This window comes from Aphelocoma coerulescens, chromosome 4, assembly GCF_041296385.1.
Source record: "Aphelocoma coerulescens isolate FSJ_1873_10779 chromosome 4, UR_Acoe_1.0, whole genome shotgun sequence".
NCBI classification, from domain to species: domain Eukaryota; kingdom Metazoa; phylum Chordata; class Aves; order Passeriformes; family Corvidae; genus Aphelocoma; species Aphelocoma coerulescens.
This window is the reverse complement of record NC_091017.1, coordinates 51,522,881-51,544,003: the sequence shown is the minus strand read 5'-3', so window position 1 is coordinate 51,544,003 and position 21,123 is coordinate 51,522,881. Positions and strand designations below refer to the sequence as shown.

The following is a 21,123-nucleotide window of genomic DNA, read 5'->3' as shown; positions in this document are numbered from 1 at the left end:
AGCATGCCCTTTGTCACTGATTTCACCAATAACTGCTGTTAGGTAAAAGTCCATGTGAACCTTATGCCACACTGGACTGGAAGAGCAAATCAAGCACTTTTTTTGGCTGTATAATTATCCCTAACAACCCATTTTACATCAAACTAGTCCTGTGCAAAATAAATTTTGAGATGATGGGCTATACCCTAGGCCTCCTTGCTTATTTCCAGAGCTCCCACCAGCGGAAAGATTTGCAAAACAATCCCGAAAGCAAAACAACTGAAACCCAGCTCACAAGTTCCTAGGACAGTAAAGCTTTCTGTGGTTCCAGTTGAACCTAGAAATTAAGGAGAGGGAGGCCCCACCTAGTCTTTATGAGGAAAGAATGTGCCATAGGGAGAAAGACTTCAATTCAGCAAAAAGCCCTGCTAATTTAGCGTAGAAGAACCCTAACCTCATCCTCTAGTGATCTGGAGGAATAATGCACTCAAATATCCAAAGATACCTAGGCATTTAGTTCATGCTGAAATAAACAACTCTTTGCTCAGCTCCTCATTTTAAGCAGGCATCTACCAAGAACCACAGCACTGGTGGCTAAAACCTTAACCTAAGGGCTGCTTCAGGCAACATCCCAGCTCAGAGGGTGAATGTTTACACCAGGGAGTACTGGAAAGGGACCATGATGGTGTGGAAATGCATGTGTGACATTACCTATTGCATTGCATTGAAACTGCAAGATCATTCTCCCTGTTCACATACTGATGTTTTTCTTTGCATTAAATGATTTTTAAGTAGTAGTTGAGGTACAAGCAGTAGAGCTATGGCCTTCCTCCCAATTAGTCTGATCCCAACCCTAGGTGAAATTAGCAGCCTCTGAAATGGCAGCACTGAGCATTTTGTGCTGCATCTGCCAAAGGAGGACATGGCAAATGTATCAGTGAAACCACTGCAGAGGATATGTGCATCCTGGGGAGGCTTTGAATGAGCGGATAATTCAGGCTTCCTGTTCCTGACAGACCACCTGGGCCGAGGGAAGGCAAAGCAAGCTCTCTGCTAATAAGCAGGGAAGCAAATAGCATTTCACAGTATTTAACTTCTGGGTAAACTTTAAGGAAATTCAATTAGCACCCTGGTGCATCCCTCTCTGCATTGCCTTTGGAGTTTGTGCGCTGCGATTTTACCGGAAGATATAGAGGCATTAAACACATACATCTCCAAAAGGCTTCACACTAAAAACAGACCCTTTTCAGGCAGGACATTATCTGGGACTGGGCTGAGGGGTTTGGGATGCTGATCTAGATAATCCATAGTTCAGGAACTTTGGTCAACCAGAGAATAGCCTGCATACAGCTTTGAGGGAGCTTTGGAAATCACAGAGTCCCCAATGTCCCTCATCAGCCCCACCAATGACACATGTTCCAACACCAGGAGAAGACATATCCTACCATCCTCCTCTTCCACGTCACTCAGGGACCGCTCCTCCACAAAGCCAGAGCTTGCTGAGCTCTGGCTGCTTGTGATGCTGTCCAACCGTCGCTTCAGGTCAGAAGAGACATCACCAACGTAGTTCTCTTTCCCCTGCCGAAATCTGGCACATTTGGTCTAGAAATATGAGGGGAGGGTGAGAAAAATCAGAAGCTGAAAGCATGCCAGAAACTTCTACTGGAGAGGCAGTGATGCTCCCTATGGTCTGTGCCAAGGTGACCAGGGAAGGCAGGGAGAGCAACCCAGCGAAGGCATGATCAGCTGCTCTGCTCCAAGCCAGTGCTGGTTGGGGCACCAGGCTGGTGCACTGACAGTACCAGCAAAACCCAGCCCATGGCCATGCAGGTTCACCACCTGGAGCACCCTCTGCCACTCCACAGCACAACTTTTGCCTGCTTTCACAACCTCCCAGCCAAACCCAGCAACATCTCCACATGCTGGGGACTAAATGCACACTGAGGAGCTGGTGTCCTCAGCCCCTGGTGCCCCCCACCTGTGAAACACACATGGATGGATGCTGCCAAACCCTCTCATACACTCCATCCTCTCCGTACTGCTATGGCTTTACCTCCTGCTGCTGCAAAGGGCCTCCTGCTAAACCTCTACCTTGGCCAAAACTCTAACAGCCATCTGACTTATTTCCTTCTTCCCTTAAGCCACTGCATGCCTCTAGGGAGGAATCCAGCCCCAGAGACGTCTTCCAAAACATTTTCATTTTCTCCATTGCTTTGGTTTGGTGATTTTTTTCCCTGGCAGGGCTGTTTTTTAACATTGCCAAATCCCATTCCTGCCGCTTGTGTAAGCAAGGGTCAGCATCCTCATGAAATCCTGTCTCTTCCTTCAAGGCCTCTCAGATATTTGTTTATCTTTTTACCTCACAAGAAGACACAGTGATCTGCCTTTGCCAATATAAAATAGTAAACAATGTCTCCAAGGATAAAGAAAAATAACCCCCTGGAGAACCAACAAGCAGTGGGAAGAAGCTCTGATCTAAACACAGCAGCTGCAGGAAGACTCAAGTCTACCAACATGGCAGAGCACAGCCCAGAGGCCTCCCTCTTAGCTGTGGGTGGAAAAGGGTTGGGTCCCCAGGGTGACCCTGAGTGCTGGGTACACACAGCCAAGTTCTTCAGACAGCAATCTGACCCTCAGAGGCCATGGATCCTCCAGATGGATCCTCTGAAGAAATAATACTCCTCTCAGAGCTACCCAGAAATGAGTTTGAAAATGCTGGTCTCCATCCTCCCCCTTCTTTCAAATCAGGGTGCAGAGGGGTGCTGTGATGGAGCTCCTGTTTGCAAAGGACTTGGGAGTTGAAAAGCTGAATGTAAACTCATGAGTTACATCAATTATACAAAGCTATTAACAGCAAAAGAAATGTATAGCCTCGTTCAGCAACAAGCCAAGGGAACAGATAATCACGTGATAGTAGATACCTATGGATATCTGATGGATACATACACTAAAAAAGGAGTGCAGTTATTTAAGGTGGTCTGGAGCTTAACTAAGAAAGGAAAAAATTCAGGCTGATAATCAGAAAAAACTTCCTGAAAGATATGGCCAAGTGTAGAACAGTCTGCCAAAGGAAATAGTGGAAGCCCAGTTCCTTTGCACATTTCAAGCTAACAATAACAAAACAGCTACATTGCAGGGGCCAGGGGAAAGACTAGATGACCTCTGATGTCTTTGCCATCTCTCATTCCCATGAGAAGTACACTAAGACATTCAGCGTCCCCAAGGACTGCCGCTTCAGTCTGCACTAGAAGAAGAAACATTGTGTGTGGAAAAAACCCCACCAAACCAAACATTCTACTGTTAACCTTGACTCCTTACCTTGTAGGGGACAAATTCACTCCTCTTGCTCCGTAGGTAAGCTGACAGATTTCCGAACTTGCAATATTCCACAATCACCATGAGTGGGCCTGTACAACGCATAAAGCAATTCATTAGACCATTAATATCCCACCTTATCTCACAGCACAACTTCCAGCTAGAAACACATACAGTTCAAAGAGTATTCTGACAGCCAAAGGTTTTTAAAAATATCAGTAATAAAAAAAATTAAAATCTAATCAAAACACTGAAATTATTCATTTTTCTTGTGTTTAAGGGAAGAAAACAAAGCACATAATTTTGAAAATCACAGGCTTAATTTCATATGCCAGAAAGTATAGTGGTGTGCTTATACTTGAAGCACCAATAACAGCCCAAGTTAATTGACATTGTAAGGACGCGACATAAATATTTGAATGAACTCAAGTGCAATTAACCTCTGCAATAAAATACATACATGATTACCCATGCACTTTTCTATAGGCAGTTAAAGTACTAAAAATTTAAAACTGGAATCTTGATTTCAGACATAGATGCTTTAATGTACAATCTAAATGTGGTATCTCATGTTCAAATTTACTTCATATAGGCATATGCTATGGGGAAAAATTTCCATCCTAGGTTTCACATACTGGCCATCTCTATTTTATTATGGAATAAACAAGGAAATAAATATTTATGGCTTATGTTTCCTTCAACTACTGACTTCTGTCATGGAACTTTACAAATTAAATTTTCATCCCATTGTAAGCCAACAAGTTAGCGTCCCTGAAAAATTATTACTGAGTTACTTTACACTGAATTTCTTCCAAATTAATTTGTAGTACTGGATTTGCTAAACAAAACATCTGTCCCTGATTATAAAGTGAAATAGGTTCATCCACCCAGAGCTGGACTCCAAATTGCAATCTCCCCTCCTACACACACACAGAGGCACCAACAGCCTATCCAAAGACAGAAAGGGGAAGTCCCAGCTTGCAGTCATGTTGTAGCTGGTGACAAGAGTAAGAGTAACTTGTTAAATCTGGTATTAGACTCAGCTCTGAAGTCTGTTACACATGGGCTGTCCACTATAAAGATATATCTCAAGTACAGAAAAGCAAAGTGAGAGAACAACTAAGGGATGGAGCTGCATGGCCCTTATTCCACCCTTATTCCACCTTTATTCCACCTCTGGCCTGCTCACTCTTATCAGATTTTTTTTTTTTTTTAAGAAAGAACTACTCTTTCCAATCCTCAATTTTGAATTTTAATTGCCTATGCAGCAGAAATGGAAGAAATAGGGTTTTTATTTGCACCTCTTCACCCACTAAGAAGTTACTCACCTCCCGGCTTTGTGCAGGCTCCAAGTAAATTGACAACATTGAGATGATGGCCAATATGAATGAGTATCTTCAGCTCTGACATAAGTGCTCTGTGCTCACTATGGGTTGCCCCTTCTGCAGAGGTAAAGCAATGCAGGTCAGGAGCATTATAGACAGAAAGGTTTTTCCCTCCTCCCCATTCTCTTCTGGTATTTATCCAGCCCATCATGTGAGGAGCCTTGTTGGCTGGTAGGCTGTGTCAGCAATGCCAGTACAGCACAGGGTGGAATACAGCCCCCAGCTGCTGGCTGCCCCATTTCACTGCCCTATTACATCTTCCTTAGGAACAATGTGTCTGGGAACCACACATTTCAACGTTCCTGTGGCAAATGTGAGGCAGTATAATATGATTTAAAGTGAGGAGAAAGCTATTCCAAATTACAACTCAGTTTGGAGCGTGCCTAAGCCATTGTCTTGAGACTTGCAAAAAACTTCCCACAAGGATACATAAGGCAAAAATGGACATGTGCAAATTGATTGCAGGAGCAACTTTATGTTCTGAACCTAAGTGGAATTATAAAAGCAGTGGCTAGGAAACCACAGCTGCATTGCTCCAGTTATCAGTGAGGGAAAGGCACGTACTCTCTCTAATCATTGCTTCATGATAACACCTGTTAAACTAAACTTTTACAACAATGGGTACAATAGTTATAGTGTTGACAAATATCCCTATATTGTATATTCAAGTTGAAGTTTTAGTCATTATTTTTACCTTTAAGCATTTTGACTGCCACTGTTTTGCAGGTAGCAGTTTTGTCAATCCCAAACGCATCTGCTTCTATGACCTGGCCAAAAGCTCCACGTCCAAGAGGTTTACCTTGAAGTGAGAACACAAACATATTCGATTGGCACAGCAGGCAAAAGTTGTAGAATAAAAGCAACTCCAAAATGAGTTAATGAAGCAGAAATTAACAGAGGACTTGAAATGTAGACAGGATGCACCACATCCTATGGGAACACAGAGCCCACCTAGGGATCATGCAGCAGAGCAGTCCCATGGTGAGCCAGCACCCAAAACACCCTCCAGCATAGTGCTGGTTGCAGCATCACTAATGGCTTATGCAATGAAAACTCACCTAGCTTCAGCCGGTCTCTGGGAAACTCCCACTTGCTGGCATCATATGGGAGCCTCTCACAGTGCTCATCTATTGGGACTTCATCAGGATCCATGATGATTGACAAGTAGCCAGTCTTCATGTCCCCTCCGTTGGCCTGGAAAATGGTATTAGTTGCAGTTGCACAGTTTTTTGCTGGCAATGTGCAGGCAAAATGCCATTTTCTCACTTTAGAGTATTTCATTAGTTCCCAGAAATGCCAGGCTACCATTTCCCTACACCATGTCATCATGAGTGTGATCATTGTTAATTACTTGCACTTTTCTTTTCTTGCTCTCTCTTTTTGTTTTTTTAATAAACAGAACCAGATGAAACATTTTTCTCTTGCAAGGGCCTGTTCAATTAAAAACAAATTTCTGCACTCCTGGTTCCAGGCAAGAATGTTATGGCATGGAGAGAAAAAATGTGTCTGTTGATTTAAGAACAATGGAAAGAAGCAACACAAAAGGCCTCAAGTCAGCTCTCATTTGTCATGCAAGACCAGTGCTGATAGGACAGTATGAGAATTTTTTCATTACCCGCTTAACGGTCCGGAGGATGATTACAAGAAGCAACCAGAAGAACATGGCAATCACTGCAGTGCCAACGAGGATAATGAGCTCCAGATTTGTTTTCTCTTCAGCGCCTGGGAAGAAATAAATGAATATCTGAGTGATAGTTGGAAGCATATTTGTTTTGTTCATTCATTAAAGTAAAGAATGGAGCTCCTTGTTCTGAAGGTTCATTTTAAAAGTGCAACATAGAGCAAGGAAACGAAATCAAAACAAAAAGCTTGGGGGTTATGTTGGAATATTACAGTTCCATGTTGCTTTACACACCATCCAATTTCTCAGCATCAACTTTGTTCCGAGGACAGTGTCTGAACCTTCAACAAATATAAAAAACGTAAAATTCACATTTTGGAAAGAAATAATTGTTTTAGAATACCAAAAACTAATTACTCTTTCTTTAGAAAGACACCCCCATCATACAGAAAAACACCCCCATCATACAGAAAATGAAGAGCTGTGAGAATGACCCAGGGAACAATCTCTCTCTTGTCTCTTGACATCATTCATCTGGGCCATGAAAAATGTGGGTCTACAAGAACCCATGATAATAAGGTCTTATTTACAATGTTCCTTTTCCCGTAAAATAGTGGCCAGCAGATACCACTTGAACATCTTTTAGTGCACAGAGGCAGCTCTCTTCTTCAGCTCCTGTTTGCCACATCATGCTCCTGTATTTCATCCTTTGCACCATAGAGATTTTCCCACACAGTAGCACACTCCATTGCATGACTCCAATGAGCTGCACTATAAACTTCTTGGAGTGAAACAGTATGTCTTACACAGATTTCAAATTTCTACAGATGTGCCCCAGCCATATTTACCACACCAGCTGAAATCCACATCGCTATCATCTCCAGATAATTTCCACCCCATGTAAACATTTGCCCAACATCTAAATACCCTAAAGGGACCTATGAGGATAACATGATATTGCTTTAATTACCTTAATGGAACAGATCAGACAACCACCTTGACTGTAAAGACAGAGGTTTGTGAAGGGTTCAGTGACTAAAGTATGCAAATGTACTAATACCAAGAGCAAGGAGCTTTTAGTTTGAGGCTTCTTGTTGCAACTTTTGAAAGTCCATCATGGTCCCAGCTACCCACATTGCAGACTAACCTCTTGCTAGGATTTATTGTTTGTCATTGCAACTTGTATTTTGGTGCACCACAATAGGACTGGAACAAGTGAGAGATGGGTCTCACAAATGCTGCTTTCAGAGTGTGGTGGACCAAAGCTGGAGTCCCCTAACTCAAAATCACTACCTGTTTCAATGAAATGGGACAGCAATCACAACAGACTGCAAAATCTCTTCACTATGTTTTTCTTAGATGCTGTGAGAACAACGACATAATTTTAAAAGGTACAACATCCAATGCTAAAAAACATAGTATGTCAGTTATGTTGCCTAGACAACAGAGATGCCCCAGGATAGCTGCATGTTTATGTAGCTCTGTTGTATGGGTTTGCATGTAATATAGATTGGCAGAGTTTTCTTTGCAAACACAAGTAAGGTAGATTTTTGTTGAAAAGCTCTAAAGAGCATAGTGGAGAAGAAAGCATCAACCTCAACAGCTGGTTTATGACAGCCATGACAGCACCCAATTTGAGCTTGTTAGGAACAGTCAGGACTTTTCACAAATTTCATAGCATATTTTCAGATCTCTCATCAGGATAGCCAGTATATTTTCCTTCTAGTTATTCTAAAGATTTTATGCACAATCTGGAAAGAAGCTAACACCAACCTTCCACTGAAAAAAAAGCCACTGCTTTACTGCATCCAAGGACATTGCATGCAAGGCAGGTGTATAGCCCTCCATCTTCCTTCCTCACTCGACGGATGGTTAGTGTTTTGTTCCCATCTTTCAAAACAATACCTGGAAACAAATATGATTCTTAATTTTGTTATTTTTATGCCAATTTTTTTAAGAATTCAAAATGAAACTTTCATGGTGAAAATCAGCAGTCAGTCCCATGAAAGAAAGCATTTTAATGATAATAGCAAGGGAGCAATCCTCACCTGAATCTTCCACAAGGGTCTCGTTATTTTTAAACCACATGATGCTTGGAGGAGGAATGCCATTCACTGCACATGACACTTCTATAGTTTCACCAATGTTTGTTGTTTGATTTTCCAGATTTCCAACAAGTGTGGGTGCTATGGGCTCTGTTGGTTTGAAAATACAGTAAAATTACTGATTATTAATAAAAAGATCAATTAGTAGCCATTCATGTCCCAGTAACAGTCTCAAATCCTTTTATTACACCAAGAGCCACAGCGTTCATGTTAAGATCATAGTTCAACTTCCACATGACATGAAAAGATTAATATAGCCAAGAAAATTTCAACAGTATTGATATAAATTGCTTTAGCTGATTTAATTTGTAACTGCTCAGGCTGCTGAGGGAAGAGGGAATACTTGAGAAATTGCTTCCTTCGCATTTCTATGTCCAGGGTCCTTATGAGAGCCTTGACACTCTTGGTCCATTAAACATCCATTCAAGATGGGCCATGAACATGTATAAGTATTTTCCTGAATCTGCCTAATCAACCTAGACATCTAGGTCCCAAAGCAAAGTCATCACTATTTTTGTGAAATCTGACTGATTATCAGCTTGCATTGCTTGTGCCTGAATACCAGTATCACTTATGGCAGTTTTAAATTATAGGCACTGCTTCAGACTCGAGAGACAGCCACACAAAGCAACAGCATTAATGCTATGAATACACATGTGCATATACAGCTACAGAGAAAAATGTATTCTGAAAAGTAGAGTTCAGAAGTTACTGAGCTAAACACATTACCTCAGCAGGAGCCAAACACATCTCCTTGCACAGTACAGTGGCTCAGTCAGTGTTTCCTCACTGGTATTAATGAAAGAGTCCCTGCTGCCTGGACAAGCCCCAGAAGTGTGTGTTACAAAAACTGGTTTAAATCTATTTAACAAACTGAGTGCACCATTAACCAAACACATGCAAAGCCTGAACACACCAAAAACTGCCACTACTGCAATTATTTTCATACACAACCACTCATTTTGCTTCAGAGTAAGAGATCAGTACCTTGAACAGTAAGGTGCTTCACCAGGCAGTGCTGTGTCTTAGCCTTTTTGTCCTGAGCAATGCAAACATAGTCCCCTCCATCTTGCAGGGAGATGTTACGAAGGATGAGCTCCAAGGTGACATTTTCACCATTGGTATTTGAAACTGTCTCATTCAGCTTCTGGAGAGCATTGAGGTTCTTGCAAACAGGCATGGGCAGCCCTCCAGAGGGACTCTGCGAAACATGAGCACTGAGTTTGTACCATGATAGCTTCTCAAAGGTGAATTTGTCTGCTGTGCATCGCAAGGACATGTTATCCTTCTCTGTCAGTTGATTCTGAGGCTGGAGATTAATTTCAAGACCCCCTGCAAGTTAAAAAAGTAAAAGAAATTCCTATTTGATTCTGCATTTTGTGGCTAACATTAACTTGAAAAAGTAATTTTGGAAATACAGATTTTGTCATCCTATCTGGTTGGAAATATGGAAAAGAAACACTGAAAAAGATCAATCAAACCAATCAGTCATTTAACCAATCAATTATCTAAGGAGTACAATCTCATTAAAAGCAATATATTTCAAATGGATCAAATGAAAGACTGTGTTAACGAATACAGTTGCTTTTCCTGTAGAAACTTACAGCAACCTAATATGGTTCTCAGCACTGTCTTGTAGCTAATTTTTAAATTTGGATTAAAATAAAATTTTGGCATGTGAATATGGGGACCAATTGTTAAGGAGACAGAAGCTCTTTGCCACTGGTTTTGAAAATTTTAGTCTTAGCTCTTACAGTATGTCTTTATTCATTTTGTGACATTACCACATTTTCTCTGTAGCTCTTTTAAGTGACTGTAAAAGCTTAAAAGTAGTCACTCTTGGGAGAACAGTGCCCATCTTGCATCACTTTCACTGGCCCGCCACTCCACCGATACTAGCTGAACTAATCACTTGGCTGAAATTAGTGGCAACTTTAAAGGCTGCCTAAAGAAAACCTTAGGTAAAACTAAAATCCGAAATTAAAGGATTTCATAAAGGACGGGAATCAGGTAACAGCACTGAAGTGCCTTTCACCAGCAAACAGACAAAATAACATTAATTTAACATGGCTGTCCTTGGCAAGGGTGCACTTACTGGTCACATGGAAGGAGATCACTCTCTCACTTGACCCAGCCCTGTTTGTAGCCATACATCTGTACAAAGCAGATACATTTGCTGCTTGAATCACGAGGGTGCTCACAGTCTACGAAAGAACAATCAAGCAATTTCATACCACATCAGTGCTGAAGTAACACCCAACCACCTCAACAGCTCAGCAAAGGGCTCTGCAGATACCTGCACAACCAAAAATCCCCCCAAAGCACAAGTCCATGGCATGGCAGAAGCACAGTCCCCTTCTGAAGTTTACATTTTTGTCCTTAACTGTGTAACAACCAGGTAAAAGGAAACGGGAAGAAGCAGAAGATGGACTTTGGTATATGTGTTAAAAAATGTTGTACCCACAATTTTTTCTGCTTTTCAGTCTCTTCAGCTTCTAATTACAGCTAATTGGCAAGATTAACTCATCTAACTTCAGACCACTAAAAGGTAGTTACTGAAATCTAAGCCAGTTATATTCCTCCATGAAGACTCTCTTTGGATCAGTGTTCAAAGGACCTGAAAGTGTGTATCTGCCTCCTGGCTTCAGCAGCAGCTCGCCTGGCTAGCTGAGAGTAGATCCCTGAGCTTAACAATAGGTGAAAAGAGTCTCATCTCTAGTGATGTATTTCCAGATACGTGGACTGCTGAACAGGGTTAATCATCCCCAGCCAAGTGAAAAGAAACTCTGCTCACCTTTGTTTTCCCAGCAATAGTAACGACCCGGTGCTTAATTTCAACCTGATTCCCACCCTTTCTCTCTGAGATCGCTTTCCATTTCTTGCATGCATATGGATTGGCTCCTGAGCGAACCTTCCTGAAATGTAAGTAGACACATATGCATTAGATAGGAGGAATATTTGCCCTTCAAGAGAGTGATTTTGGATTCTCCTTATAATATGCAGGTATCTGTAAGTCAGATGCATCACCGGCCACAGCTTGCATCTGTGAGGGAAGCATATGCTTCTGGAAGTATTTCTATTAAATTTCACCCTATATCCTGACACCTTCATGCTCTTCAAAGTAAAGGACCCCCAAGCCTAAAGGTGAATTTCCTAATTAATCTGCCTGTGTCAGCTCAGTCGGGATGGTTGGAGGAAAGCAGCTATTCTGGGAACAAACCTCCATTCATAAATGGATGATCCAAGTTGATTTAGTTCAAAGGAAGACAGAGAGACATAGAAATCACTGAACTCCCTACAAGAATTTCTTGAGGACAGTAGCTATTGTGTAGGAAGCAACCAGGCACCAAAGGAAGAAACTAGTGGAATCATTTTAAAAACAACAACAGGAAAGAAGAATGCTTTTTTTTTTAGTCCCTGGCCTTTTTTTTTTTTAAAGGAAATCTGGGCTTATGGCAGGCCCAGATAAGGGAAGCTGCGTGAATCTCAGTCAGGCACTCTCTCTATCACTCCCCAACATCAATCAGTGCACTTCCTCTGAGATACACTTTCACACAGATAAAGAGCACCATCACACTCAGCACTTGAGCACAAGAAAAAAAAACACCACAAGGACGCGTAATTAGCATAAACAGCAAATTTCCTCTGTTTGGGATGGAGTTTTGGGCCTGCAGCCCACAGGGGGATCTGAGGGAAGGGCATGCAAACAGCTGCATTTGAAACCCCGCTCAAGTCGAGATGCCCTTCAAGAGAGCCCGACAGCAACATGCCAGCACTGCTGGATCCTCTCTGCGGGTGGCCCTCGCCTCTGCCAACAACAATGACCTTGGCAGAGCCTGCCTGCAGCAATCTGCAAATTAAGTACAACAATCTTTTCTTCACTGGCCATTGGGTTTGCACTCAGTAATGAGCCTGGATGAGGGAGGCACCAAACAAACCCCAACCCAACACAAACATCCCTTAAGATCTACTTAAGCTGAGAAGATAGCAAGGATGTGGCACTCACTGGGGGCTGAAAGTGCACTCCTCCTCCAGCTGCCAGTGCCAGAGCACGGTGGTGGGTGGTGGGACAGCGTAGATGGTGCAGGTGAGCACTTGTGTTGAGCCGTACTTGTAGGAGTCCACGGGGGCCATCAGCGCATTCTCACCGATCTGGGGGGGCACTGCAGGAGAGAGCAGCAGGTCACACCTCCTGCTGAAGGCTCCCCAGCGTGCATGCCATTAGACCCAGGGTGACCAATTCACACCATGCCCCCGAGTGCAACACAGAGCGTCTCCAAGGACATGTGGGGAAGCAGTGAACCTGCCCAAGACTTTGAGGATCGGGATACTTAGGATCTCCTACAAAATCCCCCTTCCATCCTCCATGGTTTCAAATGCAGTTCCTGGACTCTCACCACCATTCTCAGCCATTAAATGCACATTATTCCCCAGGCCTGATCCCACTGCACGTAGCTTCACTGACCTTTTCAAGACCTGCTGTCTTCAAAGCACAGGCTGTTTCCTGGGGAGCAGAAAGGAGGAGGTAGGGGGGGAGGAGGAGGAGGGTTGTAGAGGGCAGGGCAGAAGAGGAGGGATAGCCTCTGTGGGGCAGGAAGGATGGGTGAGGCGGGACAGGACCAGGATGGAGAGGGGTGGAGGAGGACTCCAGCAGCACAGCCAGCAAGAAGGGCAGGAAAAGAGCAGGACACACAGGCAAAGAATAATATACAGAAAAAAACCCAAACCAAAACAAGAAAACCCACCCCACACAAAGTATCATCACAACACCAACACCCAGAGTCTGCAGCCTCTTGACTGACACATCCTAGAGACAGGAGAGACAGGTCACCTCTGCCCTCCCAGGGCTGAGATTCAAAGGCTGTTCTTCCTCAGTACTTAAATCTTCATAGCTACGGGATGAATTAAGCCTAATTCATCCACACATGAAAGAAAGGCACCTCTGATACCCCACTTACCATTCACCAGCAGGGTAAATGTATGTCTTTTCTGCATCTTGTTAATGGGATTTGTAAGGACAACTGTGTAATTCCCTGCATCCTTTTCAGTTGCTTCAGTGATCACTAATGTGTAGCCAAGTTTAACTGTATGATTTGCATTGATGGCTTTTCCATTTTTATACCTGAAGAAAATACAGAGCACTTTGAATATTTAATGATTTTCTTTAACTAAGAAAATCTCACTTTTTCAAACACATTATATCCCAGTTCTTACCATTTAGCCTCTGGTGGAGGATATCCTTTAAACTTGACAGGAATTTTGACTGTGTCACCTAACCTTGTCTCAACGACATTCTCCATTTTCTCCAGATGAATAAAAGGACTTTCTGGGGGGAAAAAAAAGGAACTAAACTAAATGGTCCTTCCTCATGGACCAAAGCAAAAGTGCTTTCCATTTGGGTTAGCACCTAAGAAGATGTTAGTGACAGGGCTATGGGTCATTGGTAAAGCACAGCTGGCTCCCAACTGGACTCTGGAGAGATGCCATCATGAAAACCTAGTCCTTTCCTTCACACAGAGGAACAGACCAGTTCCCTCACTGAGGAGCTCTGGAGAGCAGAGACAAGACTCAGCTCTCAGGATAGTGTGCCAACTGTCACACCTGTATACACATACACATATATACATATCATAAAACTCTCTCAGTATACTCATTCCAGGAAATTAGACTATTCAAAACTACAGTGTGATAAAGTTAGATACTCTCAGACTATTCTCAAGTATGTATTTGAACCACTGCAGTCACAGAGACTTTGAAATTATTTACATTACTTGTTATAAGTTATAAACTTGCGTTCAGACATAAGACAGTGATTAGCCTTTTGACGGAATTAGCCTTTTGACTAAGATTTAGAATGGTTTAGACTCAGTATCTGGTATATTCAGTATAACACATGATCTCATTTTGGCTCCTGAAGAGCAGAACAGAAAGGACCCAGCAGAAAATTCAGTATATCTTGAAACAAAGAACTTTCAAACTTATTGTGGGCATAGTGATTCTTTTTAAAAGTTCCATTAATATTCTGGCTCCTGAAATCAGACCTCAGGAAAATCAGTCTCCTTCAAATTATAAACCTCTTTGTCTGACTCGGTGATTAAAAAGGAGCCATTCTCATGCTGGTAATTTTTTTCTGTAAGTAAGTTAGTGGAGCTGGGGCTGTGCCCAAGAGGGGGTTGAGAAAAGGGTGTAGGATGTGGCCTCATACTTATCTATTCACTTAGCCAAAGCTGTTTCCCTTGCATCATTTCCGTATGACCAAAACTCCATTTGATTCATCTATTCATAACGCAAAAGCTGAAAGTTTTATTTTCTTAGCTTCATTCATGCTGACCCAGACTCTTGTGTCACAGAGCCACCAAGATCTAGCCTTAGTTCACCAAGAGTGAGAACAGGCAGCCCTTATACAAAGCCACCTACCCAAATTGAGTTTTACAGGACCTTAAGGAAGTCAATGCAGAAGAGGATGGAGGCTTACATCAGTTTATGCTACTGCCCACTTTCTGGTGGGATTCTACAGCTTTCAGTAACATACAGCATCCTTTAAAATCTTATTATTAACTAAGGTACTGGTAAAAAAATAATCCCATACTAGTTGCAAGAGAAATACTGTAGCTGCAGTTTGGTTCATTTCTGTCATTTGACTCATCATCGAGATGCCTTCTGCATCCCAGTAATTAATCCCAAATCTGAAACAACCAACAAAACTGAAGCAGACAGTGTCATACCATGGATAACAAAGTAACTGCTGTTTTTCACGTTCATACGGCCACTGGATGCTGCACAAGTATATCGACCCTTGTCACTTAAGGACACACTGTCAATGGTAAGGGTGCTTACAAACTTCTTTATTTCTCCTGCAGTGGTTTTTACGTCCCTAATAGTGGCACGTTTTTCCTGTAATAGACAAAAGACAGAGATGTTTGGAAATGTCATTGTTATTCCTTCTGTCACCTTTTGCACACTTGTATATGCCAGAAATTTCGTTGTATATTATCTTCTTCTTTCTCAATGTTTTGAAGGGGGAAGTGACATTATACCTAGATCAAATTGCGTTGTGATGAAGGCACCTGTAAGTTAGTACAACTTTACCTTGATGGAAGGGTAGTCCCATTTAAAATCGATTCCCACATTCAGCTCTGTCCTTACAGTGCAATTGAGAACAAGTTTTTCTCCTACTGCCAGCTCTACTTCATCGTGCGGGTTCATCGTCAGGTCATAAATTCGGTACCCTAGAGGAAGAAAAAGGCACACATAAAACATGGGGATAAGAAGAGTTTTCTTTATGGCACTCAGCACCAAATTTCCCAGGTGAATGCACCAAAACTCCAACCAAAACCCCAGCTACAAAAAAGCGCCTTGATACCCCAGTGCAGCACAATAATGGGTGTACAAAGGAGCCTGAAGAGAAGTGATGTGCCTGCCCTGAGCACTTCCCAGCTGAGCCCTGTGTCAGACAGTGACGTGGCAGAATGTGTGCACTTGATCAGAGCCCCTCCAGTGGGGGGAGCAAGCAAGAGACAGTGACTCACACAGTTCCTCTGCCTTAGACACCTTCTTCTTATCCTTATGAGACCTAAAATTAAAGGAGATATATACCCATTCCCAGCAGTAAGCAAGAACTTTATAGAGAATAACAGTGGGGCATTAGCAAAATTATCCAAAGTTTACTTTGTGCAGTAAAAAACCCCAAAACAGAGTATTCTGAATGCAGAAATTCTACAGATATTCTGAAATTCCTCCAAATCAGAGTGAGGACTTGTGAATTTGGTGGAGAAGTAAAAGCCTTCTGCACAGAGTAAAGAGGGGAGGGCTGCTATGCCTTCCTGACAAGCCAGGAGAGACTGCCTTGGTGCCATTTGGATACTTTAAATGGTCACTCTGTCCTCAGCTGAAGGAGAAATAGCTGCTGAGTTTCAGCTCAGGCTTAAACCTCCACAGAATTATCACATTATTTCTGGGGTTGGATGAACAACTGACAAAATATACCAGGAAAGCATAAAACCCTGTGAGAGTCAAGACACAGGTCTTTAGAGAGACAAGACAACCCAGCTCGTTGTGCAGCCTTCAGATCCACCCTTCCCTTGGTACCCCTTCAGAGCAACTTCTTTTCATCTGCTGCTGATGGATGCTTGCCTCTCACTTCCTTCAACTATGACTTGCATTGTGGATAAGTGATTTTAGGAAAAAGGTCTGCATTGTCAGAAAAAAAAAATTAAAATCCCTGGCATCTATGTAAAACACTAAAAATAGAAGCACTTATCCCAACGACCAATCAGAAAGAACACAATACATTGCATTTAAAAGAAAACTGATATAAATCTCAACATCCATTTTGCATTAGCTGCATTGTCAGTATTGAATAACCTAGTGTCCAACCAAATGTAATTGGTTCAGTATGCTGTAGAAAGCAAAAGAACATTGGTTATAGAGAAATAAAAAACTTTGGCTTACCTACAACTGCAACTATGTATATCACAGACTGGTAGCTTTCATCATCTATTTTAGCTTCACAGAAGACCATGCCCGCATAGTTGATTAAGTGACTGGGTATAGTGAAGCCTTTTTTATTATTCCACGAAATGGATTTACCATCAGGAACAAATATCTTTTCTGGATATTTCTGTTTGAAATATTGATAAAATACATAGTCAAAAATCAAACAACCCTGAATTGTCACCTCCAGCATTGTCCACAACTGCAGGGCCCCCATTTTAACATCCTAGCTCAGGGAATTAGTACACGCTTTGAGAGTGCAGTGCCACAGACGAGTACAGGTACAGCACTCACCTTGTAATCACAGACTATAAAACTCACAAGGATGGAAAGAAGTTTTTAAGAAATATATTTATACTTCAAGCAACATATTTATGCCACAGTGATTTCAACTAACTCTTGAAAAAATAACAGGCTTTTTCCTTACCGCATGTAGAGATACATTGAGATTTGATACAGTTCCAAGGCACGGCACTACCACAGTTTTATTCTTAGTGATGTATACAATGCCAAGCTGATCACTAACTGAAGTCACAAATGGCGATCTGTAATCTAGAATAATATTCAATAGATAAATGGGTATTATTTGTCACATGATTATGGAGAAAACTTTTCCAGTTTTCTTCTTTCCCTGTCTATTATTTCACAAATCAGTTTTATTATGTTCTATGTCATAAAGCACTGAGAAAATGAGACTAATTTATAGATACCCCATCCCCCAGATTTAGAGTATCATTATTCTCAAAACAGTTATCAGCAGCAGAGTGCACTTTGGAGAATGGCTTCCTGCTACAGCGGTCCTTTTGCCAGCAAAAAACTGATTTACCCTAGTGTGACTTTCCTTGCATAAGTATTACAGGAAATATCAGTTAAAAGTTGTGACATGTTACACTGGCTCCCTTGATGGCAGCATCCTTTTCAAAGTCAGACCAAAAAACAAAAAAAAAAAAATAGGTCCATGACATTATAAAACAAGCTAACTCATGTACATGATTACATCTCATTTCTCCAAGTGGTAACTATAAGCTAATGATAAAAAGGAAACAGGATGCCCATGGGGACGAGGGTGAAGCCAGCAGTGCAAAAAGGCAGATGCCACAATGAATGCACTTACTGAAGCTGAGTGTGTAACTGGAGGCTCTGCAGTGTCTGCGACACTCAGCTGCGCTGCTGCCAACACAACTGGCAGCCTGAGTCTGAAAACTGAGCTCTAACAGCCTACATAGATTTTACCACCACAGTCAGCAAATGTAGGGAAGTTTATGGTTTGGGTGGTTTCTCTGGGTTTTTTTAATGGTATCAGAACAAATTATACATGGGATTGGATCTGTAATTTTTAACAAATATACAGTCTCTGTAATCCTCTCTCGTATGAAACTCCTGCTGAGGTCAGTAATAGCTCTGCATTCATGAGGACAGGCTCAGAGCTCAGCAGAGATATGTATGCTAAATTCTGGGTGGAGATCAGCAGACCACGTATTGCATTTGGCAGATAAGTTCAGAATTATAGGTACGAAAGCTTTTGTGTTGATGGCAACTAGCATACCTGAATTTAATTACTCAACATGAAAACAAAAAAAAATTTTCATAGGATCAAAAATTCTAGGATTAATAAATTTTAGCATCAAAACTGTTTGGCGACACTTGATACCCTTTTTTTCTCTTGATGCTAGGGAAAGAGACACCTGAGAGTGTAAGCACTTACCTTGAACATAAACATAAATGGTTGTAGCTGCCTGGTTGTCCCTGTAAAGGCACTTGTAGTCCCCCGTGTCATTGCCGATGACTTTGCTCAGAGTAAGTGTCTTGCAGTAGGGGCCCTCACTGCAGTCTGTCACCGAGATACGCTTCTCAGCACTGCTCTGCTTGCTTGGCCACGACCACTCCAGCGGTCTCTGACCACTGGGAAAGCAAATGTTAGAGGAGCATACACTTGTGATATGTGCCAGCACTGATGCCCTGGTGGTGAACCCCAGCCCCTCTGTGGCTATGAAGAGGGGTGGGCTTCACCCCGTCACACAGAAAGAGCGTCAAACCAGGTAGACAAATTCACATACACACCCTATTGTTAACAGCTACAAGGAAGCTACTTGAGGTTTACATTCTGCTGAATCTAAGTGACAAAGCACCCAGAAGAGAGTGTTGAGATTATGGCTCACCAGCAGGATCCACAAGGACCCAGCTGACACCTCCTCCTCCCAGCCACCCTACACTCCCCAGCTCTCTCTTGCTGCAACCTTCCCACATAATTTCTAAAACTTGTCAGGGGAAAGTTAGGCAGAAGGCACAAAGGGAGTGGGGAGAAAACAGGAGTAATGACAGGAGAAAGATCACATCTCACTACATAAATTACCAATCATCAAAATCATGCTGAAGAGATTTGATCTTACCTGCAAGTAATATTTAGTGTGTTATTTGCCGTTATTGTGAGGACATCTTTTTGGATGCTAAGGGTTGGCTGATCCAGAGAAATAAATAAACCTGCAAAAACATGTATGAAACCCCTCAAATCAACCCAATAAACAAAGTAAATGCTACTCATCAGAAAAGTATTATATACAGGGATATGCAGCATGTTTTAAATGGACACTTTCACATCACCTACTTAGCAGCGAAGGGTAAATAATGATTTTTCACGCATCCCAAAAAGTTCAAAAACTCTGTCATAACAGGAAGCAAAGGCAGATGGTCAGGAGCTAGCTGCAGAGCATTACAATTCAGCCAGCCAGGGTGGAGTTCCTGTTTTCTTGTGTTGCCAACTTCAAGGTCTAACAAGAGGATGTGGGACATTGAAACGAAGTGAACCTTCATTTGATGATCTCACTCCCTTGGGGATTACCAACTTTTCTTATAATAAATAGAATATACTTCTTTGAGACTACTGGTCAATGAATTATGCGAAGAAACTATTTAATAGCTCATCACAAATTTGAGATCCCATGAACGTATTTTATTCCTTGATTTTCTAAGGTTATCTCTCTCCTCCAAAGCAGTTAGGCAGAACTCTATTACTACTGAACTCTTGGCACAACGGCTTGTATTGCACGCACCCGGAGCCACTTGACGCTTGTGGGGGCTGTGATCTGGGTGGCAGTGCTTGCTCTGAGGCACAAGCCCAGCTTGTGCAATATTTGGGAGTACCACAGGGAGAGATTTTCAGTCCGCCCTAGCTGCTGCCATCACCTTCAGGAATCCCGCCTCACCGGGCCGAGCCGCAGCCCCGACCGTGACAGCTCGGCCGGCTTCAATGGGCAACAAGAAAGCGTGGCCAGACCGGGACATTCCCTATTTCGCCAGCATTTCCCCGTGCTTTAATCACTCGCATTCCGAGCAGGTCCTTCGCTGATGACAGGTTTCCCGCGTTTGGCTCCAGGGACATTCTGCTCTCGGAAACGACAGCTGATGCTGGAGCCAAGCGAGCAGGACACTATGCCAAGGCAGGGAGCCCTCTCCGACGGGCCAGCACCAGCCGGCCGGACAGGAGAGGCCAAGAGGACAGGACAGGAGGGGTCAGCAAGCCCGCGTCCCGTCCCCGCCGGCGGCTCGCACTGTCTCATCCGCTCAAGCAGCCCCGACAAACCCACAGAAAAGCCGCACCCGCGCCCTTCGCGGCACCCGGGCATCCCCGCGCCCCCGCTCCTCAGGGTCCCGCGGGGCTGCCGGACCCCGCGGCTCCCCGACACACCGGACCAGGGGCACGCCGGGGCTCCCCGAGGGCTTACCGGGAGCAAGGCACAGCAGGACCGCCAGCAGCCGCGCCGCGCCGAGCTCCATCCCGCGGCCGCCGGGGCTGCGGGGCGCCAAGCGAGCCCTCTGCCCGACGGCAGCCGCGCCGCGCCGCGTCCGCCGAGCCGAGCCGAGCCGAGCCGAGCCGAGCCGAGCCGAGCCGAGCCGAGCCGCTCCGCACGCCCCGCAGCGCCCGGCGGGATGCGGGACCCCGGCGAGCGGCACCGCCCCTCTTGTGCCCGGGGAGGGGCCCGGGGCCGAGCCCCCGCCCACCCCAGCACAGCCCCGCCCCCCGTCCCGGCCCCGGGCTCCCCCGGCGCATCCCACCGGGATGCTGCGCTTCGGACGAGCACCGGGAGCTCTCCCTCCTCCCTGCTCGGCGGCAGGAGGGCCTCAGCAGTAAAATTCAGCGTCTTCTGGCGCTTCATCGTGCTTTTTTGGGGTTTCTTAAAATCCCCTCAACAGGAAAGATCCCAAAGGCCCGCCATATGCGGTACTG

The 21,123-nt window shown here is 43.6% G+C and overlaps 1 protein-coding gene across 1 annotated transcript in view; it reads right to left on the bottom strand.

The window, feature by feature from the left end:
* The window catches only part of KDR (kinase insert domain receptor), a 30,908-nt gene extending 10,142 nt beyond the window's left edge, over positions 1 to 20,766 (bottom strand). Inside the window, exons 1-21 of the mRNA XM_069014091.1 lie at positions 20,621 to 20,766; positions 19,289 to 19,379; positions 18,604 to 18,800; positions 17,326 to 17,450; positions 16,857 to 17,025; positions 15,495 to 15,634; positions 15,131 to 15,299; positions 13,620 to 13,731; positions 13,364 to 13,527; positions 12,412 to 12,568; positions 11,200 to 11,320; positions 10,501 to 10,609; positions 9,393 to 9,737; positions 8,349 to 8,495; positions 8,074 to 8,205; positions 6,295 to 6,401; positions 5,738 to 5,873; positions 5,374 to 5,478; positions 4,623 to 4,736; positions 3,298 to 3,386; positions 1,425 to 1,581 (exon numbers count right to left, since the gene is read on the bottom strand). Coding sequence (XP_068870192.1) covers positions 1,425 to 1,581; positions 3,298 to 3,386; positions 4,623 to 4,736; positions 5,374 to 5,478; positions 5,738 to 5,873; positions 6,295 to 6,401; positions 8,074 to 8,205; positions 8,349 to 8,495; positions 9,393 to 9,737; positions 10,501 to 10,609; positions 11,200 to 11,320; positions 12,412 to 12,568; positions 13,364 to 13,527; positions 13,620 to 13,731; positions 15,131 to 15,299; positions 15,495 to 15,634; positions 16,857 to 17,025; positions 17,326 to 17,450; positions 18,604 to 18,800; positions 19,289 to 19,379; positions 20,621 to 20,672 — 2,938 coding nt within the window. The 5' untranslated portion in view covers positions 20,673 to 20,766. The remainder of the gene's footprint in view (positions 1 to 1,424; positions 1,582 to 3,297; positions 3,387 to 4,622; positions 4,737 to 5,373; positions 5,479 to 5,737; positions 5,874 to 6,294; positions 6,402 to 8,073; positions 8,206 to 8,348; positions 8,496 to 9,392; positions 9,738 to 10,500; positions 10,610 to 11,199; positions 11,321 to 12,411; positions 12,569 to 13,363; positions 13,528 to 13,619; positions 13,732 to 15,130; positions 15,300 to 15,494; positions 15,635 to 16,856; positions 17,026 to 17,325; positions 17,451 to 18,603; positions 18,801 to 19,288; positions 19,380 to 20,620) is intronic.
* Positions 20,767 to 21,123: the final 357 nt, after the last annotated feature.